Below are 26,017 nucleotides of genomic sequence, written 5' to 3'. Positions count from 1 at the left end.
GACTACTTTTAATATTTTTTATTTTTCTACCTTTTAAACTTCAGTCTATAGAGAATTCCATTTATTTTATTTTTTTAAAATTTAGTTTGCCGATAACCGAAAACATGGCTTCGCTCTTTAGCCAATATTTTCACTGAGGTTTGTCCTAGAACAATAAATCAAAAACCAAACTTTTTAGAAAAGTATGCCCTAAAAAAAAACAGCCCATAGCATTAGTTAATTTCAAACTACCCTTAAGGCCTTAAATGAATCTCAAAGTTTGAAAAGGTAAACTGATAAAATTCCATTTTCAACATTTTTTAAACAGCATAAAGCAAGCCGATAATGGTTTGTAATTTTTTTCTGCAAAAGACATACGTACATACTTTAAATAAAAAAAGTTTGAGCTTTGAGGCTTTAGTAAAGTTTTTCAAAAAAAATCTCAAAAATGTAATTTTTTTAAAAATCTCAAAGTTTGATCCCTTATATCTCTAATGGGCACGGATGAAAAGTTTGAAATTTGGCTGAATGTTAGCCACTAGCAAATAGAATAAGGAGTAAAAATTTGGAGTTGCAGACTTACCTCAGTTAAAGGCCTGAAAAAATGGTCAAAAATCAAAATGGTCAAACTTTGAGCGTTTACGGGCATGGTAATTAAAATTCAAATAAACTGTCTAATGAAATAACAATTAATCTATTATCACCGGATTTCACAATGAATACAGATTTATACAGGGTGGGCCAAAGAAAAGAGTTCACCTTGATATTTGGCAGTTATTGGATTTTAAGAGAATGCCGAAACAGGTCGATTTTTATTTTTAAATTACAATTTTTTTATATATATTTCATACGTCTCCATGACGTGATATCGTCAGTGACGTCATCCATCTGGGCGTGATGACGTAATCGATGATTTTTTTTTAATGGGAATAGGGGTCGTATGTTATCTCATTTGAAAGAGTGTTCAATTCTCTGTTCAGTAGTATAAACAATAATATAATTATACAGGGTGGCCAAAAAATAATTTTTGTATATAAAGAATGTATGTAATTTATTTAATTCAAAATACATTTTATTGCTGTCATAAAATAGAAAAAAAATTATTATTTGGCAAATAAACATTGCTTTTCGCTTAAATTAAATGTTCAAACTGTCAACAAGAGGTAGGTGGGACGCTGTTTGTGATTTAATTTAAGCGAAAAGACATTTTTATTTGTGAAATAAACATTTTTTCTATTTTCTGACAGCAGTACAATGTATTTTTAGTTACCACAAGACCCCTATTCCATTTAAAAAAAAATCATCGATTACGTCGTCACGCTCTGATGGATGACGTCACATAGTATGAAATATATGCCAAAAAGTTGCAATGTAATAAAAATAAAAATGGACCTATTTCGGAATTTTTTTAAAATCTAATAGGTAACTATTGCCAAATATCGAGGTGGACTCTTTTCTTTGGCCCACCCTGTATAAATTTGTATTCATTGTGAAATCTGGTGAAAATAAATTAATTTTTATTTCATTAGACACTTTATTTGAATTTTAATACCCTGCCCGCAAACGCTCAAATTTTGACCATTTTGATTTTTGACCATTTTTTCAGGCCTGTAACTCCTATATGACGTAAGTCTGCAACTCCAAATTTTTACTTCTTATTCTACTTGCTAACATTCAGCCAAATTTCAAATTTTTTATAAGGGGTCAAACTTTCAGATTTTTGAAAAAATTACATTTTTGAGATTTTTTAAAAATAAATTATTCAAGTCTCAAAGCTCAAACTTTTTTTATTTAAAGTATGTACGTATGTATGTCTTTTGCAGAAAAAAATTACAAATCATTATCGGCTTGCCTTATGCTGTTTAAAAAATGCTGAAAATGGAATTTTATCAGTTTACCTTTTCAAACTTTGAGGTTCATTTAAGGCCTCAAGGGTAGTTTTAAATTAAATAATGCTACAGGCAATTTTTTTAGAGCATACTTTTCTAAAAATTTTGGTTTTTGATTTATTGTTCTAGGACAAACCTTAGCCAAAATATTGGCTAAAGAGCGAAGCCATGTTTTGCTTGAAAATGATCGACACGCTTTAACAAAAATGGCCGTCATCGGCAAACCAAATTTTTTAAAAATAATATGAATGCAATTTTGTACTCTCTATAGACTGAAGTTTAAAAGGTAAAAAAATAAAAAATATTAAAAATAGTCAAGCAACCACCTTTGGACCACTTGGCTTGGATTAACCCCAAAATAAAATGGAATTAATAATAAGCTTCTTATTGCATCAGCAGATTTTTGACATATTGTGGCGGTATTGTCAATATAAAAGATACTCTCTGTCTGTCTCATTTAATCTTATATGCTCTGTTTTTCGCGTTCCTAGGCTAGATAGCGTGTTGCTACTTCCGACTATAGGAATCTTTTCAAAGGCTCATAACCAAATACAGTTTTATTTAATCTTTAACGTTTTCTAGTGCTTCTGAAGAATCTCTAAAGCCAGTAGACATTACACTCCTAAAAGTGTTAGGACGATTGATATCCGAAGGCGAGGAAGTTCTTCATGGCCAAACTTACGTCACTATAGGAATGCTTGCGCACAGGATACCAAAATCCGTCTACCACAGTGATGAACTGCTGGAAACTTTCTTCTCCAACATGGAAAACGCCAATCAAGAATTAAAGTTGCAGATACGAGAAGGGCTTTTGAATTTGATATTGGCTTATAAGTACGACATTTTTCCAGAGGAGTGCAACAAAGATGACAGGTAAAAGTTATTTTGAAATTAGTGTTTAGTATATTTTTCCTTACTTTAAACTCTTTTTTTTATTTTATTTTTTAAACTTTTATTTTTTATTAACTCCATTGAGCACAGCAATCTGCCAATAGGGTATTAAGCAATTGTTGTGTTACAAAATACAGACAAGTAGAATTACTCCAGTGAGTAACCTCTTTACAATTCAAAAATTAAGACTTTTTTAGTCTGAATACACTTGATTACGTTTAATGACCAAGTCGGATAGACCAGGGCGGATCTGTTTTGAGGTGGCATTCGGATTTTTGCAGATAAAGTTAGGTGACAACTTCAATAATTATAATTGACTTATGCTCCTTCTCAAATATGCCCGGAATATTAATAAAAAAATTTATATATTTAAAAATTTCGAAAAATATCCTTCCTGTAAGGCTAGAAATTTGTCTAGTGATAATTCATAGCACACCAAGGCTAAAAACCATGACCTGGTAGGCATCAGCCCGGCACGTGTATCTACCAGGTGGATCGAAAAGTGCATAGTTTAGGGAAAAAATAAACTTTCTCCTGTAAAGTTTAAATTTAAGTACATATTTATGTGTGTAAGTCATTTAGAAGAAATGTGTACAACGACAGGCTATTCTGAACAGCATAATAGACCTTGCCAAGAGAGGGGAAAGATTGGGGGTTTTTCCTAAAACTATTTTTTTGCATCGAACAAAGTTTTTTTAGGGTTTCTGAATCATTCCAAACAGAAAAAGTCTTTAGTGACTTTTCTCTTACGTTAACAGTTTTTGACATATAAGCGATTAAAAATTTACAAAATCGCGAAATCGGCCATTTTAACCCTGAATCGGACATTTAACTGAAAATTTCAATGTTGCCAAGGTAGGTAGATATTCTTTAAACATTTATTGATGAAATCCCGAGGAGTTTTTTGCAAAACAATATCGAAAACAATATCGAAAACCCCTTTGTTTTTTAATTGCTAATTAAGCGGGCGCGACACTGTAGTATAAGTGAGGACATTTGAGTTTGCATAAATTGAATGGGCAATTTTGAAGAAAAATTCTCAGGCGGGTCGATTTTTATTTTTGAATTAGGACTTTTTGGCGTATATAGATATAATACTATGGTTTGTTTTTTTAACCAAGAGGAGTGATTCAAATTTACCGCGCTGTATTGACTGTTTGTAATTGGTTCAACCGCAGGCAAGTTTACTGCACTGTTATAAAATTTTGACACTAATGACATTTATCAAATTTTGACACTAGTGACATTTTATAGGATAATTAAGTTATATCGGCGATTTTTGTGTTTTCTGTGTTATTCCTTTAATTTTTAGATTGTTAGTCTGCTTTTATATAAAAAGCAGTTGTTTTTGGAACTCTTTAGCGACTCCACAGTGGTCCAAAATCCCGAAAAGCTGGCCAAAAGTAAAAAAAATCGACGTTTCGGCAATTACATTTTCTAAAAGAGAATTAAATTCCCTATTCAGTGTTGGCAACTCTAGAGCTATATCTCTTATATCTGAATTTTCAGTTCAGTTCAAAGTAGACCTTTAGTCCAAGTAATGAAGCTTAAAATAGGACAAAACCTCGCAATTTTTACAGAATGGATCGATTTGCTTGAAAATTTGAGAGTATGTAGTGGATAGTCCAAGGAACAAAATCTATATGATGCCGAAAGGCGCTTTTATCATAAGGGTGGTTGCCACCCTATGTCGGGGGTGAAAATTTTTGATTATATTTTGACCGCAAAAGTTGGTAAAAACATTCATTCTAAGCAAAAAATGTTCTATACGTATTTTTGATAAAATTAATAGTTTTCGATTTATTCGCTATCGAAAGTGTTAGTTTTATATTAAAAGAATTAATGTTTTTAATCAGTTTTCTGCAAATAACTCAAAAAGTTTTCGTTTTATCAAAACAACTTTGCTTAACAAAAATGTACCTTTTGAAAAAATAAACAAAACCGTTTTTTTAATTTTTTTTAAGACCAATAGTAATCGAGCTATACTTTATTATATGTTAGCTCTTCTTCGTCAAATGCTAAATATTGTAGTTTCAAAGTCAAAAGACGGGAAAACTATGCATTTTTCGAGGATAACTTGTTTAAACTAATTTGAAGTATTTAAAAATATCTATCTCCAGAAATAAAACAAAGTCTTTAGCTCAAAAATTAAGTGGCTTATAATGAAAAGAATGTCAGACCCTATATTTTTCAGCGAAAAAGTGATTGAAAGCAAACCCCTAATCACTACCCTGAATAAAATTAGTCATTGACCTTACTTCGTCTTCTTTACTTATGTATTATTAATAGGTTTTAGAAGTTTAACTGGTTTAGAATGATTAGTTTTAAAAAAAATGGAGTCAAAAGCAAATATCGAATTTTTGAAGTGTGGTAAAAAATTTCCTTTTCTTCAGAATAGCAAGATTATCATCATAGATACGAAAAAATATTTAAATATGAAATTGTAGCTTATTTACTTCCCAAGAACTTGGTTTGCAAAAATATTTTCTACGGTAAAAATTGAGTGAGCTATTGACAATTAAATCTTGTAATAACATGCAAAAATCACCTTTACCAACCCTTTCAAAGTCACCACTTTTTGCGACTGAGGATTTTAAAAGAATTTAATATTAATAGTCTTATAGATCTTGTAAAAACCTACAAAACTATTTTTTACCAAACTTTCTAAGATAAAAATTAAAAAGGTTACGGTTAAAAAATCAATATATTTTTTTGAGAAAAAAAAAAGAAATCCAATTGGAAGCATAATAATGTAAGTTAGCCTTGCTTTTAGTCATTGGCATTATTCATTCTTCTTTATTTATGTATTATTAATAGATTCTAGAAGTTTGACTGGCTTAGAATGATTATTTTTAAAAAAACTGGAGTTAAAAGCGAATAACGACTTTTTGTAGTTTGGCAAAAAATGCCATTTTCTTCAGAATAGAAACATTAGTATCAGATATACGAAAAAATGTTTTTATATGAAATTGTAGGTTATTTAATTCCCAAGAACTTGGTTTGAAAAAATTTTTTCTACGGCAAAAATTGAGTGAATGGTAAATGAGTATAATATCAAAAAACATTGATTTTTTCTGTATAAAACTAACACTTTCGATAGCGAATAAATCGAAAATTATTAATTTTATCAAAAAAATGTATAGAACATTTTTTGCTTAGAATGAATATTTTTATCAACTTTTGCAGTCAAAATATAATAAAAAATTTTCACCCCTAAGATGGGGTGGCAACCGCCCCCCATGGTAAAGCGCCTTTCGGCATCATATAGATTTTGATCCTTGAACTATCCACTACTTATTTTCAAATTTTCAAGCAAATCGATCCATTCTGTAAAAATTGCGAGGTGAAATGCTTCGGTTCCTGGACTACTTCGTACGGAACATACCCGCAGTTTAGAATAACGAATATTTTATACGCACAGTCATGTGCGTATATCTCGAAAATGAAGTGCGCAAATTCAATTCTGCAAAATGGAGGTTATTCGTGGAGACATTTTTAATAAAAGCCGATAATATCAAAATATGTGTATATGTATGTGTTATATTTAGTAGATTTTAAGTTGAAGTTAGGTAATAAGAAGGTATACATTTTGAAAAAATTAAATTTTCAGATAGCCAAATAGTTATGTATTCCATCGAATTCCAAGATGTTACTACAATAATCTTTTAGCTTATATTTCTCTCTTTAAAATACAAAAAAATAGCTGCTACTATCTGCTCCTTTGGTTTTGCGAGATTTTTTGTACAAGCGCTCTGCGCTATGAGTTTCAATATGAATCGTTAACAACGCAGAATAAACAGATCATGCCGAGGCATTCAGGTAGTTGTTATGACTGTAGATCTTTAGTTATTTCAGTATCGTAGTGTAAAATAGTAGATAAAAGGGCCACGTACAGTATTGTTGAAAGAATAAAATAAAAATTAGTTTTGACTTTCATATGATTAATAATCGAATTTTATCTTGGAATAAAAAATTGGCGGATTGCACCAGCCATTTTGTTTTTGAAATTTCGATTTCAGATTCGTAATCAGCAACCTGAAAAACCCCCAGATATCAAATTTCGACGGTATTAAATATATTTAAAATAAATAAATCTGCCATATTACATTCGCCATTTTGTTTTTTGCAGTTTAGACTTCAGATTCGTAATTAGCGACCTCAAAAACCCCTGGATGAATAATTTCATGCAAATCAAAAAACGCTTTCATATTTTGGCCATATTTTTGGGTTTTTGAACCACTGTGCGACGTATTAATTTAATATAATATTTTTGGACTAAGGTTGAGGGCCGACTAGATCAACCAAAAAAGAAGATGTATTTGGTTATTATTCTAGTGACTTTCTTGGGTGTGAATCTGTCTTTTTAGTTTACTTCTCCTGGTTAAAAAATAAACTATAGTGATACTAGTCATCTGAGCGTGATGACGTAATCGATGATTTTATTAAATGAGAGTAGGGGTTGTGTGATAACTCATTTGAAAGGCTATTTAATTCTCTATTCAGAGATATAAACATTAACATAATTATTTATACAGGGTGTATAGATTTACTATACACACTATTCCTATTTTTTTGATTTACACAAAATTGCTCGTTAAAGGATATATTATGTAACTTAATTTTTTTTTGTTTTTAGATTAAACCGTTTGTTTCTACTAATAAAATCAAAAATAGTATCCGAAGAACCGATGGTAAGATTCGCCGCTGCTAGAACTTTGGCAACAATTTTTCCTCCTGACCACGTACCATCAAAATATTTGTTGTTGACGGCTACTGGAGATAAGTAAGTTTTCTATCGTTAAAATGATAAAAAATTTAGATAATACATACAAGTATAAAAGAGGTATAAAATCGTAATCAGAAAAATATATTTAACAACCATTATTTGTCTGAGAAATACTCTCGAGGTCTTCATTTAATTAAAAAACTACTTCCAATAAAGTCGCCCCAGAAACGCATCTCCAAAATACGTTCAGTACTATTTTAAAATGTGATACTGGTATTTTGAAAGAGTTCTCTGATTTAGAAGCCAAAAACTTCATATAATTATTGTAATATTTTCCCAATAAATAATTTGATAGCACGCTACTACATAGTCCTCATGATTTTTAGCAAAGACGAAGTTTCTACAGAAGCATTTAAAGCACTGTACGGAACTAACAGAAAGAATGATGTTGATCTGTCAAGAGAAAAAATAAAGAACAAAGTAATAATGCCATCTTTCGAAGAAATAACTAAGTACATACATGGCGAAGCAGAAAGTACTATGAAAGCTAAAAAGCAATGTTTTTCGGTGGGAAGCCATTTGTTGCCATTTAGTGTCACAACATATACGGAGGTAAGAATATTGTTATGGGATAGATTAGTTTTTGAGTAAATTCATTCCTTTATTCATTTCGCATTACAATCCCTAGAGATTATAGCTGTTCCGTTGGTGGTTTACGGAAACAATTATGAAATTAAAGTAAGTGTAAAACAACGAACAGTAATATATTAATTTATTTTGGGTAAACAAGCGTGCTTCGTTTATATCTCCTAAGGGTTTGTTATTTTAGCGAGGATGTGACTGCGCTGCGTGCCCGCTGTGTCGATACTGACCGAGACGACAACACTATTATGTCATCATGTATGCGGTTGTACCATGTGGCCAGAAAAGGCGATAAATTACTAAATCTGGCGTTTTAAAAGCTGAGAACCTTTCTCTGTTTGTGGTGGTTTATCTCTAGCCCTATTCTTTTTGCTTCCTTAATGTGAGGATTTATTTGGATATTTATTTGAAGCCTTTTTCCTTATTTCCCATACTTCTCCAGTTTTCTTGTAATACTTTATTGCCTCTTCTAAATTCATTGCTGCTATTGTTTCTCTTCCCTTTCTCCGAAAGAATCCATTCTAATATTTTACCCAAAAGTGTTATTTTTCGGTATCTATCTCTTTATTTAATTTATTAAAATTGTTCTTCAGATTTTGTCTTTTTATTTTCAGATTTTGGTTTATTTAAGATTATGTCTCATCAAAGATTTAGACGTTCCGTTAACAAGAGACGTCCTTAAACATCCTTGCGAACATACTCCAATGATTGCTTCGTTTCTTCAAGAGAAAAGTGTGGACCTTAACGACGAAAGTTCTGTTATACAATACGTTAATTTAGTTAGAAATCTGATGGTGGCCAATCCAGGTAAGCAAATACGAGTAGCGAATAATAAATTATTTTGTGTACATGAATAGAGGCTCAATGAGTTTGAGGTGCGGTCAGTAATTCTACGGCGAACATAGAAATAAAGATAAACTGTATAAACATTTGTAATTGATCACTCCTTGTATTTAGTCCAAATGGACTAAAAGTCCCCTGGGTGTGGCTTATTACTTTTTAACGTATATTATTGGACAATACTGAAGTGTAATTGGTCAAATTGTTCGAAAAAAAAACATGTGCTTACACTCAAGCCATATCGTTATCTGGCAAAAATACCTTCTCATGTTTCAAAGACGGCAAGCAATATTAAACACAATACACAATGCCAAGTTGATTGTCAGAGTCACAATCCGAGTTATTGTCAATGACAATAAAAGTTTATTATTTAATTTTTATTGCGCCCCCTATGTTTTACAGAAGAAGCCGACACTTGGTGTCAAATTTTGTTTTTATACTTGTCCCAACTGACATCGTAAGAAGTTTAACAAACTACGGTCTTTGAATATGTTGAAAGCTTGCAACTACAGTTTAAAGAAAGCTATTCCAAAACTTAGGAAGTTCAATTGGAAAATATATTATTTGGCAATTTATTAAGTTTGCAGGTTGAATGGACTCTAATTATTAAAATATTACTATGTAGATATGTTTCCCAATGTTTCAATTATATACGGTGAAACTATAAAAGTTTAGGAAGTTAAGAATAATGTGAGATTACAAATTAAGGGGTATTTTCTCCCCAAGCTAACATTTTAAGGTCCCTCTTGTTTTTTTTTAAATAACTAATAGAAACCAATTTTTTTTTGCTTTGTTAGAACATTTGGCCTTAGAATAATTTAAACAATTTATAAAAACTTATATATTTTGCTCTTTTTCTTATTTAAAAAAAAATAAATAAATTTTAAAAATCATTAGCGTGGATGTCCCCGACCTGATTTTTCAATGAATCCATAGCAATATTTTCATCATGGAGGTTTAATAACTTATTTTGTAATAGTTTACATGTACCCTAATAACCACTTATTCCAACCATACAACAACAGTTTTAAAATGTAATATAAATAACTTAATATGACAGCTTAAAGTTTGTCCCCAACTGTCCGCGTCATTAGCGTGGACCAACAGTTAACAGTTTAAAATTCCCGCGTGATATACCCAACCGGAAATTACCGTTTATATTTAAATTTCTATCCCCTCCAACAATACAGTTAAGGTATTTTTCCTGCGCAATATTTATTTAGTCTTCAGAGATACGCGTTAAAAAGTACGTGCACGTGGTCGTGTATTAAGCTTCGTCATTAGAATGGAGGTAAGTTTTTCAGAAAAAATCAAAATTAAAAAAGTTAACTTATGATCATATTTGGCACTAATAAATAAGCTTTTAATTAGAATATCTTTCTTTATTCAAAAAATACTGAGGGAATTTTTATAAGAAAATATACACATTTTGTCATTAGAGTGGCTATTTATTTTCGTCATTAGCGTGCACAAATTAAACCACGCTAATGATGTTATGCCATGCTAATGATTTATTTTTTATCTTTGTAGATTACTTTGAAAAACTAACTTTGACTAGTAAATAATGGCACGCAAAAAGCAAAGTGAAGAAGAAAGAAAACGTAAAAAAAGGGAATGCGAAAAAAAAAGGAGACAAAAAATAAAAATAACGCAGAAAGATATAAAATAGAGCAGGAAAAAAAAACATCAAATATATGAAAAAGCTAAGGAAAAGGGCATTGTTAAATTAAAAGAGGATTTAAGTCGCAGGGAACTAAAAGCAAAAAGGAAATCTTGGAAGGAGAATTCAAAAAAAGATAGAAACCGGCAGAAATTTTTCAAAAATTTAAATGACAATACACCTCCAGTCAGTGAGAATGGTGAGCCTGAAGAACAAAACCCAGAAGTAAATTTTGAGGAAAATGAACCGTCCACTAGTTTTGCTTCGTCATTTAGTAGTACACCTATTAGCAGTGTAAGCAGACAAAAAAGGGAAGGAAAAAGGGTTAAAAGACGAAACCAAACGAAATTATTTAGGGAACTAAAAAAAACTCAACAGGAAAATAAAAAATTAAAATGTAAATTTGCAATGTATAAAAAAAGATTTTACAGAGCCATTAAGAAAAAAAAGTCGGTTTTATCTCCTCAGTCAAAGGTTACAGAACTACTTAAAAATTCACCAACAGTCCCTAAGGAAGTAAAAAGACAATTACTTTTTGGAGAAGCTCTAAAAGAAGATCTTTCTTCTAAATTTTTATCCCTAAAAGATGACAAGTCCAAACAAATATTTACAAAGGCAATAGAGGGTCCCAACTTGAGAAAATATAAACTACTGAAAGATGCCAAACATTTCCTTCTTCCAGGTTTAAGGAGGGCCAATAGGAATAGAACAGAAGTTTTTAAATACGAAAGAAAATCATTTAGTCGGTCTTGACGGTCCAGTTGGCTGGGGCTCAGTCTATCGACAAGTTTAGTGGATTTGCGATTTGCTGTCGCTGGTTCGAGCCTCAGCTAGGTCATGAAATTTATAAAAGGCCAACGCCGTAGTATAAAACTCAATAGAGTCTACGGCTTGGTCTGGATAAACTGGCGTCGGATCGGCCTATGGAGGAGCGGTACGGCAAGGGATAAGGGCTTGCGGCTTGGTGATACTCCTCCATAGATCCCTACCGAAGGGCGTTGACGCCTAAGAACGGTGTATACATACAAGAAAATCATTTACTGGTTTTAGCTTTTTAAAAAAGACCATACATGACTTCTATTTACAAGAAGAAAACTCTCGTATATGCCCTGGTAAAAAAGATACAGTTACAAGAAAATGCCAAAAAATGCAAAAACGATACCTAAACAATACCTTAAAGAATTTATTTCACAAGTTTCAGTCAGAGTATCCATCATTGAAAGTGTCATATGCCTTATTTTGTAAAGTTCGCCCATTTTGGTTCATCTCTCAAAAATTAACGGGAAGGGATACATGCCTTTGTATACTGCATGAAAAGGTAAAATTGCTTATAACAAGTTTATATACAAATAATATAATATTGGAAAAGGACATAGATACACTTCTTGAAACTTTGTGCTGTTCAAAATACAATGAAGCATGTTTGGAACGAAAATGTGAAAATTGCAAATTTAAGAAGATATTCTACCATGTGGAAGATGAAATGTGGATAAGAAAATTTGAATATGAGAGGTGGATTACGCTAAAAGAAAAACGAATTAGTGTCAAAACTAAAAAGGACATTCTTGTTCACATTACCAAAAAGGAGAAAGTGAGGTCTAATCCAGCAACACTAATTCAGAAATTAGAACTATATCAAAATAAAATTTTACGACATATTTTGACAATTAACCATCAATATTCAGTAATGAAGACATTAAAAGAAAGCCTAACTAAAAATGAAATTCTATTTCATATAGATTTTTCCGAAAATTTTCTCTGCAAGTATGCAAATGAAGCACAGTCTGTGCATTTTGGAGCATCCCGAGACCAAATAACACTTCATACTGGTATGATGTACCATAAATCAAAAAAAGAGAGTTTTTGTACCGTCTCCAAGTCCTTAAGACATGATCCTGCCTCCATAATGGCACATATGGAAATAATTATAAACCATTACCAGCATGAGTTAGAAACTGAATTTAAAACAATTCATTTTCTCTCAGACAGTCCAAGCAGCCAGTATCGAAATAAAAAAATGTTCTTTTACCTACAGCAAGTCTTACCAAAATTATTTCCACAAATCCAACATATTTCTTGGAACTATTCAGAGGCAGGACATGGAAAGGGAGCTCCAGACGGTATTGGTGCAACCATTAAAAGAACTGCAGATCAACTCATAACATTTAACCATGACATAAATAACTTTGATGTCTTTGTGAAATGTATTCAAGAAAACATCAGCAATATACATATCAAATGTCTTAATGAAAATAATATTGAAAAATTTGATGCTTTTCTGCATCCACTACTAAAGCCATATAAAGGGACAATGCAAACACATCAAGTAACTTGGAATCACATTACTCGAGAGCTGAGTTTTAGAACTTTAAGCTGCTTTAAATGCAGCTTTGAGAATTGTATTCATTATGCGATTGAAAATAAAGTAGCGCCGCTACAGTCTTCATATTTAAGTGAGGAAAATGACAATGGAAGAGCCACTGCTCGGCCTACAGGAATAGAAGAATTTAGTGAAGATACCTGGGTTACAGCTATTTTTGATAATGATTGGTATCCAGGTAAGAGACTACAGTTTTTTACTATACTGCTTTTCTTTACTTTAAAATTTAATTGTTAAATTTTATTAAGCTATACACTTTTTTTCAGGAATCATTGAAAAAATTGATCGAAACATTATGACTGTTAACTTTATGATGAAAAATGGTAAAAGTTTTTTCTGGCCAGATATCGCTGATCGTCAAACTGTGACTACTAGAAATGGAATCTTATGTCAGCTAGTGCATCCACCTGAACCAGTTTCCAGTAGATTCTACAAAATACAAGAATATGACTATATTGATAATTTATTTAAATCTTCAGTTTAGATGTTGTATGGTAAAGGAATGAAATCAAGTGAATGGTTTCACATAGCTGATGTTTCTTTTTTTATTATTTCTACATTTTTTTGGGGCAAAATGTTAAAATGAAATGTTCTTTTTTCTTTTAATATAAGTTGATTTTTGATGTAAACTTAGGGGTTGTTTTATTTTTTATCATTAGAGTGGCAGGTAAATCATTAGAATGGACATTTTTTTTTCAAAAAACCTATATATAAAAAGAATTAAGCTCAACTTTCTATCACATTTAATTAAGAACCTCTCAAAGTGCTTTATACATTATTTTCAAAAATTTAACAACAATATTTTTTTTTAAATCTAGTCAAGCCCAAAAAATTTATTTTGGAAGAAACACCCAAGGGATCAATTTGAGATTGAACACTTAGATTTCAATATTCAGATAAAGAATTAATAAATTGAAATCTCATTGGAACAAGTTTATTGATATTCAGGGAGACTATACTGAATAATAAAGTGAATTTCAAATCATAAAATTGTGTTTTTTTAATCCAACCACAGAACTTATTATTAAGCAGCCTAATATATTTACCTGTTTTGCAGCACCGGAACCTTTGTGCTGTATGGTAGAATTGGTGGGTTGTGTCCCAAATTTACATCAGTACGTACTAAACAATTTCCAATGGGTAAAGGACCAATTGTCGGCAATCAAAGAAGAAATTCGAGAGATCAGCTCTTTACTGTACTCCATAATTTTGACTTGTTCTGCTAGCGATGCTGATTTAGCTACAGAAGTGAAGGATTTGATATCTCAAGCGAATACAAAAACTCTGGAAAAACAACATGGTGCGTTGCTAGCAGTTGGTAGATGTCTTGAACTGAAGTTATCAGTGAATAGGAAACAGAATTCTGATCTTGTGAAATTATGCATCGAATCTTTAGGTATGTATTTACGAATCAGGATCTATACTCGGTATACAGGGTGATTCTAATTTTAACTATTTAGAATGGGAAATAAGCCACAATATTATTAAAAAATGATTTTTATTAACGTTTCGACGCCCAAATCGGGTGCCGTTGTCAAAATACAAAATACTATTAATATAAACAAAAATGTTGTTGCTTAGTAAAAAAATTCTTCTAATAATTTATTTAATTTGACTCATTTATATCGGCAATTCAGATACATATGATACATTTTAAGTAGAAGACTTTAAAATGATATTGCCAATATTTATGAGTTGCGTTCCTGGGACGACTTTACTAAAAGATAATTCATTCGATTACATGAAATCAACCCCAACTCAAGAATATCCGTCACAAAAAAATCATAGCATGTGATCTGTCTTTAAAAAGACAACCACATGCAACGGTGACATTAAAATTCTCGCGTTAGAGATCTCATAGTAAATCACGAGGGAAAACCAGGAAAAAAAAAATCAAATCACAACATCAACGTTAAAAAGGGAATCATAAAATCCTTATATGATAGAGCCAAAATTACTTGTTCTAACGAAAATTCCTTTTTAGAAGAAAAACAATTCTTAACATCTGTTTTATTAAAAAATGATTATCCTTTATCGTTTATAAATAAGGAATTGTCAAGATTGGATCGAATGGAACAGAACAACATAGAACGGGATCCTACAACATTCACAAGAAATAATACGAGGAAAATATCAATACCATACATAAAAGGACTATCCGAGAAACTTAAAACAATAGGAAATAAATTCAACATTTCAACAACATTCAAAACAACCAACACATTGAGATCTATTCTATCTAAAACTAAACCTAACAATGAACAAGAAAGGACAAAGAATTGTATTTATAAAATACCTTGTGAATGCGAACAGTTTTATATAGGTGAAACGAAACATCAAGACCATTAAACGTTAGAATAAGTGAACATCAGTCTTATATTAAAAATAGAGAATTTGATAGATCTCAAATATGTCAACACGCATGGGATAATGAACATAGAGTTCAGTGGAGAGATTCAAGTATAGTCCTGAAAGAAACAGATAGTAAAAAGAGAAAAATCAAAGAAGCGGCTCTAATTATGCTAAACGAAACCAATTGTGTCGCAAATTCCTCGGTGGAATGCAGTAGGATGTGGATACCCATACTGAAAGAGGAAGTCAATAGAAAGAAAATACCACAATTAGTAAGTCAATAGTCGAGTTAGTACATATTTTATATTTTAGTATTACTTATATACCCATGTATTATTGATATTATTTATAATTTAAACAAAATTATAGTAAAGTCAGAATTTGGTATTAATTTTGAGAGTAAATTAAATGTAAGACCAAATACTTACGATGTCGGGATAGTATCACGAGGTTTTTCCTGGTTTTCCCTCGTGATTTACTATGAGATCTCTAACGCGAGAATTTTAATGTCACCGTTGCATGTGGTTGTCTTTTTAAAGACAGATCACATGCTATGATTTTTTTGTGACGGATATTCTTGAGTTGGGGTTGATTTCATGTAATCGAATGAACTATCTTTCAGTAAAGTCGTCCCAGGAACGCAACTCATAAATATTGGCAATATCATTTTAAAGTCTTCTACTTTAAAATGTATCATATGTATCTGAATTGCCGATATAAATGAGTCAAATTAAATAAATTATTAGAAGAATTTTTTTACTAAGCAACAACATTTTTGTTTATATTAATAGTATTTTGTATTTTGACAACGGCACCCGATTTGGGCGTCGAAACGTTAATAAAAATCATTTTTTAATAATATTGTGGCTTATTTCCCATTCTAAATAGTTAAAATTGTAAAAATGCCACAAGAAAATAGCTTCAGAACAACACAGGGTGATTCATTAAGAATGTCCAATATCTGAGTTGTAGATTCTAGACCTTAAAATATTAAGATTTAACCCATATCACTCAAATAAAATATGCCTCGGTACTGACTTACAGGGTGTTTCATTTAAAAATTTATTAACTATTTTTACCCAGTATTTTAAAACTGTTTACCATATTTATATCATTTTCATACTTCGCAGAAAGTGTACTTACCGTACACCCTACTAGATTATTAACAAACGTTTCTGGCTACTACCAGAAGCGTACGATAGATAGATATTTATTTATTTATCATAATAGATAATACACAAAACAGAAACATTGCACTCCACACCTGTACAAATTACATAAGAATTGTCAAGGCAAGGAGCGCTGTATAATTATCATAAAGTATTACAAAAATTTTTACAAAAATTAAAAACATGAGACTAAACAAATAAAGAAATAAGCATTGTCAAATTAAATTAATCAGAAACATTCAATATATAAATAAAAAAATAAAATAAAAATAAAAACACTGGAAGTACAACAAACATTGCCAATTGGTTTCTAGGTCTTAGTTTTAATATAATGGACAAATAATCTCTTAAAGATAGTTGCATTATGGCTATTTTTGATGTGATAAGGTATATTATTGAACTGTACAATTCCTTTATGAAACAAGCTTTTCATTGAACTGGACTTGTTGGTTGTTCTAACATAAAAATTTATTGAATTTGCAGCTCTAGTGCTATGCTCATGAACATTTGCTATCGGGACCAACTGACTGTTCAAATACTCAGGCAATAAATGGTTTACCATCTTAAATAAGAATGTCATAGATTGGACATACATAAAATGTTCAACTTTTAACCAATTTAAAGTTTTCAGCATATCTTGAATTCGAGTATATCGATTGCATGTCAATATTACTCGCATAGCCTTATTTTGGAGAATTTGAAGCCTGTCATAATTAGAACATCCTGTGTAAATCAATGAACAACAATATAAAAAGTGAGGTAATATTAACGAATTATAAATTGTTAATTTAGTTTGAAATGTCAAAAATGGTGATACTCTTCGAAAAAAACCTATTTTTTTCCCTATCTTTCTGCAAATGTAATCAACATGTTTACTAAAAGTTAGTTCCCTATCCAATATGAATCCCAAATACTTTATTTCCTGAACCATTTCAATTTTTTCATTATTTAATTTAATGTGAACATCCAAACTTAAGAATTTCCCGAAAAGAGTATTATTACCAATAAACATGTATTTGGATTTTAACTCATTGACTTTCAATTTGTTTGACTTAAATCTTTCAGTTAATAAATGCAATTCACGATTCATCGTGTCCACTACATCAACAAAATCTTCCCCATAAAAATATATTAATGTATCATCAGCAAAAAGATGAATTTTACATTTGCTTAATACGTTTCCCAAATCATTAATGTATAATATGAAAAGTAGAGGTCCAAGTACACTGCCTTGCGGCACACCAATATCATTTAACTGTGGATTTGACATTTCACTATTTAATTTAGTCCTTTGGTACCTATTTGACAGATAATTTTCCAGCCAATTAAAAACTGTCCCGTTAAAACCATATTTCTTTAATTTCAAAAGAAGTATATGACGATCTATTGTTTCAAAAGCTCTTTTGAGATCTATAAAAACTGCGCATATACCGACCCCTGTCGTATCTAAAATACTTTTCATATCTGAGACAACTAACTGTAATGCGGTCTCACATGAATGAGAATTTCTAAATCCAGACTGGTAATTATACAGGATATTATTTGAAGTAATAAATTTAATCAGCTGATTGTACACCACAATTTCTAAAACTTTTTCACAAAATGGGAGCATATTTATTGGACGTAATTGATCAAGTTTATTAGTATTAGGAACTTTTGGAACAGGAACTATAGTTGATATTTTAAATTGCTTGGGCACCAGACCCTTCTCTAAACTCATATTAATTAAATTTAATAAAGGATAACCTAACACATGAAATAGATTTTTGATTATATCAAGACCTACTTTATCCGTACTATTTTTTTTATATTGTAATTTGATTATATCATATAGTTGGTTTAGTGATATGCTCTCAAAAGTTTCAAAATTTACATCAGATGAAACAACTGTCTGCAAATTTAAATTAATATCACTATTTTGGTCAAAACTTACAATAATATCTTTAATACTATCAACATAATATTGATTTAATATGTTTGCCAAATTTACACTATATGTTACACCTTCATGTTCAAGACTTTGAAATTGTGATATAGTTTTATTAGTTCCTACTAACTGTTTGAGATGTTTCCACATTTGTTTAGAATTACCCCTATTCCTATCAATATTTGACTCATAAAATCTAATTTTAACTTGTTTTAAAATTCTAACACAGTTATTTCTTTCAATTTTATAGTTATTCCAATCTACGCAATCGTTTGTAAACAAAAATCTTTTATAAGCAATATTTTTATTCTTAACTGCCAATTTACAAGTGTTGTCAAACCATTTATTACCAAAGTTCTTAACTTCCACAGTTTTAACTGGTGACACTCTATCCAAAACATCTACGATATTACTGACGAAAGTATCAGTAACTTCATCGATGTTTACCGAAGAGTATGCCCAATCTTTTTCAATCAACATGTTTACCATATTATCATATATTATTTTAGAACGAATTTGTTTTGTTTCAATGATTTCACTTTTAGTTACTTTATTATTGAGCACATGGACAATACAGTGATCAGATATTATGTAATTTTTTTCTACATGAGCAGTTAACGTATAGTCATTACTTATGACAAGATCAATCATAGATTTTGAATCTTTAAAAATTCTTGTATATTCATTTACAAGTTGCTGCATTCCATTATTTTCTATATATTCTTTCAATTTACTTTTACCCTGACAATTTTTATCATAATGTATGTTGAAATCTCTAGCAATGACTATACTACAACTACTATGTGATTCATAATAATCATCCATCCACTTGAAAAATACATCAATGAATTCACTTATACTACCACTTGGCGATCTATAAATACCCACTATTCCATAATATGATCCATTAATTACAACATCCAAAGACAAAACCCACAAACTCTTGTCAATAATAAATGTTTTGATATTATTGACTTTTATGTATTCTTTCGTATAAATTAGAACTCCTCCTGTATGACGACTACTAGAATCACAACGTACCATTACATATTCAGGGATCTGTAGCTCAGAATCTGAAAAATCGCTAGTGATACAAGTTTCCGTTAAACATAAAATGTGTGGGTCATATACCTGAACATAAAGTTTGATTTCATCGCAATGTTTATAGTAACTTTCAGCATTAATACAAGAAAGAAGAAGATTATCTATACGCTTTTTATTTGTGCGTGTAATATTTGAAGGCGTCTTTGATGGCTAGATATTATACCCTATTCTTTCTTTGGCTTTTAATAACTGTCTTTGATAACTACTACAATTTCTATCAAATACATTACGATAGGGGACAGTGAATGGTTTACGCCTTCCCAAATTCTACGCCACTGGCGGAATTGCTATTTTAGCACAATATTTTGATTCTCCAATACTTTTCATGTAAATAATATACTCTTTATTCGTAACGATAAAGTCATTAGTTTTCGAGATATTTGAAGTTGAAAATGAAACGGCACAGTTTTTTTGATTAATATATTGCGCTCTTTAATTTTTAACTTCAAATATCTCGAAAACAAAAATGTTATTGTTATGAATGAAGAGTATTTTATTTACATAGAAAGTATTGGAATATCTAAAAATTATGCTAAAATAGCAATTCCATCAGTGGCGTAGAATTTGGTAAGGGTCAACAATTCACTTTCCCCTGTCGTACGCCTCTGGTATTAGCCAGAAACGATTATTTAACATAAATTAGTAGGGTATACAGTACCTACACTTTTTGACAAGTAGGATAGGGATATTTCAAATAATTTTAAAGTACTGGGTACAATAATTTTTAAATTTGAAATCAATCATCCCTATTACATAAATATTAACTATTTGTATCCAGTCCTTTACAAGTATTTGACATATTCTTATCATGCTTGGCAGAAAGTGTAGGTATTGTTGTAACGGTCCGAAAGTCATTATTATTTTTGCTTCACCCTGTATACTTAAAATCATGTTTGTGTTTCAGTGTATTACGTAATTCGTTTCTCACAATGTTGGATTGATCTTGTGTTCTCATGGATATTCATATCTCTTTTATCTGAGGGACCTCGATATGTTTCGCACCGCCAAAAGAATCGGGACTCGTAAATCTTTTACTAATGTATTTTTGGCGACTGTGAGACTGGAATATCTTATTTTGAAGCTGATTTGTTTATGTTGTGAATTCCTTTGCAGAGATAAGGGCTCTGAGTGTGCTTATGTAATACAACAAGTTTGCACGTGCAATATTGCGAACGTTGCGAAAAACATGGGAGGATATTGAGCTGAGATATAGCTATCAGACGCATTTAACGTGTTAATAATAATGGTGTTATACAAATAGCGCCCCTTCGTGGGACTGCTACAAAATGGCGCCCTGGTGCCCATTCGCTAGTGCTACATTGTACACCCTACTAAAATGTTAAATAAACCTTTCTGGCTAATATTAGAGACGTACGACAGGGGAAAGAATGGTTGAACCTTCCCACATTCTACGCCACTGGCGGAATTACTATTTTGGTACACTTTTTGGATTCTCCAATACTTTCTATGTAAATAATATACTCTTCATTCGTGCCGATAAAAATATTTCGATAACTAATGACTTTAACGTTACTGATAAAGAGTATATTATTTACGTAGAAAGTATTTAAGAATGGAAATATGGCGCTTAAATAGCAATTTCGCCAATGGCGTTTATTTATCATAATTTAGTAGAATGTACAGTACCTACACTTTCTGCCCAGTATAGGATATGTCAAATAGTTTTAAAGTACTCGGTAAAAATAGTTATTAAATTTAAAAAAAAAAACACCCTGTAACTTAATATTTTGGGGTCTAGAATCTACAACTCAGAGATGGGACATTCTTAATGAATCACCCTGTATATGTGTTTTTTAATGCCGATAATTTCTTTGCTAATTATTTTGAGGTAAAATTTATGTAGATGTACTAGTTATTAGGTTATTACCACTGCGTAAAATGATTTATTTTTTATCAATTCTAGTTCCATTTTTGAAGCATCAGAACGCTCTTCTAGTAAGCGCAGCATGTACCAGCATTGGTTTGATAGGTCGGGTGTGTGATTTGCCTCTGGAAGATGGCAAACCAAAAGAAAATGGAAGCCCCGACGCCAAAAAGATGGCGATTGACGCTGTTACAAAGATGGATATCGTAAACGAATTGCTGGACGTGATGAATAACACAAAGTTATCTCCAAAAGTTAGAGAAAAGGCTGCCAGAAGTCTAGGGTTGTTGTGCGTTGGAGGAAAGTTCCCTCATTCTAGAGAAGTGCTACAGGGATTGCTGAATACCGCCAAAGAAGTAAGTTAAATGTCACTTTCAGTTATTTACTAAACTTACGTGCATAGAAATCGGCCCACTTAAAAATTTGGTAATTTTTGATGACTCGTATTTCCTAAACCTGTTGACCGATTTAATTGATTTCTTGAACATGTTATAGCCCGATTCTTTAACAATACCACTGTAATAATATTGTTGCTAAACAGATAAATTTTCATTGTATACTGGGTATACCAATCAAACTGTGTTTTTTCCTCAAAGTTCGCATCACCCTGTGGAATATTCTAGCATATATAAAATACTGAACTTAAAACCCAACTATAGCCTCTGGTTTTTTTAACATTCTGTTTTTTGATTCATTCGTTTATGTTGGATAATAAAAAAGTTAGGTACTTTAACAACTAGATATGTTCTTCATCAATACACGGTGTTTCTAAATAAGTGCGACAAACTTTAAGGTGATACAGTAGCGATCAACAGGTAGCCAAAACGCGTTCCAAGATTGCGGCTGCAATTTTAAATATTTTTTCGAGATATTTGGCACACGTATTCGTAATATAATAAGGAATGGCGGTACAGAGCCCAATTTGAAAAATATATTAATATGTGGAAATTACTCTGTAATTAAATACAATATTAAAAAAACGAGCCTGTACCGCCATTAAGAAGAACACAAAAATACACTTTCTTCAAATAAACTTTTTTATCCGATGCCTAGATTTTGTGTCATTTTGGAACTACTAATGAAATAAAAAATTTTAGTAGTTCCAAAATGACACAAAATCTAGGTATCGGATAAAAAAGTTTATTTGAAGAAAGTGTATTTTTGTGTTCTTCTTAATGGCGGTACAGGCTCGTTTTTTTAATATTGTATTTAATTACAGAGTAATTTCCACATAATAATATATTTTTCAAATTGGGCTCTGTACCGCCATTCTTTATTATATTACGAATACGTGTGCCAAATATCTCGAAAAAATATTCAAAATTACAGCCGCAATCTTGGAACGCGTTTTGGCTACCTGTTGATCGCTACTGTTTCCTCTTAAGGGGTAATTCTGCATGAAAAAATAATGACAGTTAACTTGATAAACGTTTGTCCGCAAATGTTTCGTTCCGAGATACGGGATGTTGAATTTTTTGGGGGTAATATGACCGATCGGGCGCGCATACGGGTAATATGACCGATCATATTACCCGTATGTACGCCAATGGTGAATATTAAATTCTTAATTTTGTGTCAAAAAATCCGCAATAACTATTTCTTAGAACCTACCAAATTTCATTTTCATATCTCAACTGGTTTTAAAGCAATAAATAATGGTAGGGGAGCCCAAGCGGGGATTTTTGCAGTTACTCGAGCGCGTCAGATTAGCATATGGGGAGAAACCTGGTACCCTGCAGATGTACCTCTACCATATATTGGCTCTTAAGACAGGGGAGTTCGTTAAGGGGGCCCCGAAAAAAAATCTGTCCTTAAAACAACTCAAAATTGTCAGATTAAGATAAGGTAAGCTAAGTACATGCAAAATAGTGTATATTTCGAAAATCTGACGATTTGAGCCGGGCGTAAGGAAATGGATGAGTCCCAAAGTTTCACAAGAAAAGTGCGAATATTTCGCGAAATGAATGACAGATCGAAAAACTAAAAAATATGTGCTCAATATTTTTTTAAAATCAATCGAATGATATCAAACACGACTTTCCACGGAGAGGGGTGGGGGGTAAATTTAATATTTTAAATACGAATCCCGCGATATTTCGCGAAATAAACATCAGATCGAAAAACTGTAAAATACACTTACTCAATATTTTTGAAAAATCTATCGAATGGCACCAAACACGACCCCCATGGAGGTGGGGTGGGGGGTTACTTTAAAATCTTAAATAGGAACCCCCATTTTTTATTGCAGATTTGGATTCCTTACGTAAAAATAAGTAACTTTTATTCGAAACATTTTTTCGAATTATGGATAGATGGCGTTATAATCGGAAAAAACGATTGTTGGAAATGGAAAATTAAATTAAAAAATGGCAAGCGCCCACTAAAATGGAAAATTTTACTAAACTTTTTTTGGTTTTAGGACCTACTCTTCACAACCCAATAGGTCTCCAAAGCGCTTGAGTGACTGCACATTTAGAATACTTTGCTCCCCTACCATAAATCGTCAGTTTGTAAGAAAAAATTCAACATCCCGTATCTCGGAAACGAAACATTTGCGGACATACGTTTATAAAGCCAACTGTCATTATTTTTCATGCAGAATTTCCCCTTAAAATTTGTCGCATTTATTTAGAAACACCGTGTATTGATGAAGAACATGTCTAGTTGTTAAAGTACCTAACTTTTTTATTATCCAACATAAACGAATGAATCAAAAAACAGAATGTTACGAAAACCTGAGGCTATAGTTGGGTTTTAATTTCAGTATTTTATAAATGCTACAATATTCCACAGAGTGATGCGAACTTTGAGAAGAAAACACAGTTTGATTGGTACACCCGGTATACAATAAAAATTTACCTGTTTAGCAACAATATTATTACAGTAGTATTGTTAAAGAATCGGGCTATAACATGTTCAAAAAATCACTTAAATCGGCCAACAGGTTTAGAAAATATGAGACATCAAAAATGACCACATTTTTAAGTGGGTCGATTTCTATGCACGTAAGTTTATACAGTGATGAGCGTGCTAATAACCGGCAAAATAGCACAAAAGATGGAAAACGTATTAAGTTGTGAGGTAAAAAGAAATTAAACTAGTCGAGCTGGGAAATTGAGCTATATTAACCTATGAATTTACATTATGTTGATTGTTTCCCACCTTTAAAGTATCGGATGAGTTTGGCAACTGCCACTGTCACAGTGACAGTTTTAGTTGACATACTCATCTGATACGTGTAAAGGCGGGAACCAATCAATATAATGTAAATTCATACGTTAATATAGCTAAATTTCCCAGCTCGACTAGTTACATTTCTTTTTATCTCACAACTTAATACGTTTTCCATCTTTTGTGCTATTTTTCCAGTTATTAGCGCGCTCATCACTGTATACAATGCTGTTTGCTCTAAATGAATCGTCATTTGGATGGGTCTGATATATTTGCCAGGTATACCCAGCCCTCCAGAATTGAATTTTTTATACAGACTCTAGTGTTTGTTTAGATATGCCCCAATGAAGGAAGCTCTAAAATCGGCAACATTGCTTATGAGAATGAGTTGCATTGCCACTGTGGAATGACGAATGACTGAAAACTGAATGAATCGGCGCGACATTAGGTAGGCAGAGGGGAAGCAGTGTTATCCAGGTTAAAAAAAAATGCTACAATATGTTGGTCAGGATTTAAACTAGGTTTTAGGTCTCTAAATCAAAGTGGTGCAAAATAGAATTAACTGGATGTTAATGGGGGATCTTACGTTCAGTAATGAATGGATAAGTCAGTATTGTGATTGATATTAACGTTTTTTTTTTTAATTTCAGACCAAAGATATTGAAGTTCATTTCACCATAGGAGAATCTCTGGTGATGTGCTGTCAAGGTATATGGTCACCAGAAGCTAGAAACCCATGGACGACCCTACCCAAAGATTATGTACCTCTGGTGAGCGAACCTCAGGCGGACGACAGTTTGGAATGGTTACTAGGGGAACTTTTAAGTCTAGCCCAACAATCCCACCCTAATTCCAAACAGGCATCAGCTATTTGGTTACTGGCTGTGATCAAATGTTGCGGAGAAAGGGAACCTATCACGAAGAGGCTAAAGCAGTTGCAGAACATCTTTATGGGCTTTTTGAGTGAAAATAATGGTAAGAATATTGTGAATTGTTTCCAAAATATGTGATTAGTTATGAGGATATAATAGGTGATGATAAGATATAATAGGATATGTGATAGGATAAAGGGAATAGGGAACTTGCACATTTTTTTATTACATAATAATGTTCAGTTTTGTATAAAAATGAGATTTCCAAAATTTCACGCTTTCTTAAACTCATAATAACTTAGAAGTACAAATTTAAAGTCTTCTTTATCTTAAAATAGTTCAAACGACCCGTGACGTCACAGAGTTTGACTATGTGGTTCAGTTTATGGTTATATTTATGTATATTCTTCTTCTTCTTCTTCTTCTTTAGTTTATTGGCCTCCACCTACTTGGGTATTTAGCCAGATCGTCTCGGGGAATAAAGGAAAAATATTTATATTATAATGACATTTATCGTATGTCACTGTAAT

At 31.7% G+C, this 26,017-nt stretch overlaps 2 protein-coding genes across 2 annotated transcripts in view; both read left to right on the top strand.

The window, feature by feature from the left end:
- Nucleotides 1-26,017, top strand: part of LOC114332448 (proteasome adapter and scaffold protein ECM29) — a 69,229-nt gene that overhangs the window by 15,643 nt on the left and 27,569 nt on the right. The window contains exons 8-14 of the mRNA XM_050652321.1: nucleotides 2,451-2,741; nucleotides 7,396-7,542; nucleotides 7,872-8,097; nucleotides 8,742-8,934; nucleotides 14,065-14,403; nucleotides 21,484-21,800; nucleotides 25,266-25,590. Of these exons, the coding sequence (XP_050508278.1) occupies nucleotides 2,451-2,741; nucleotides 7,396-7,542; nucleotides 7,872-8,097; nucleotides 8,742-8,934; nucleotides 14,065-14,403; nucleotides 21,484-21,800; nucleotides 25,266-25,590 (1,838 nt within the window). The remainder of the gene's footprint in view (nucleotides 1-2,450; nucleotides 2,742-7,395; nucleotides 7,543-7,871; nucleotides 8,098-8,741; nucleotides 8,935-14,064; nucleotides 14,404-21,483; nucleotides 21,801-25,265; nucleotides 25,591-26,017) is intronic.
- LOC126885652 (uncharacterized) lies at nucleotides 12,493-13,759 on the top strand. Its single transcript, XM_050652324.1, has 2 exons — nucleotides 12,493-13,185; nucleotides 13,274-13,759. The coding sequence occupies exons 1-2, from the start codon at nucleotides 12,534-12,536 to the stop codon at nucleotides 13,489-13,491; spliced, it is 870 nt and encodes a 289-aa protein (XP_050508281.1). The 5' UTR covers nucleotides 12,493-12,533; the 3' UTR covers nucleotides 13,492-13,759.

Source organism: Diabrotica virgifera, chromosome 5 (genome assembly GCF_917563875.1).
Source record: "Diabrotica virgifera virgifera chromosome 5, PGI_DIABVI_V3a".
NCBI classification, from domain to species: domain Eukaryota; kingdom Metazoa; phylum Arthropoda; class Insecta; order Coleoptera; family Chrysomelidae; genus Diabrotica; species Diabrotica virgifera.
Note: the sequence above shows the minus strand (reverse complement) of the source record. Positions and strands in the feature narration are given on the sequence as shown.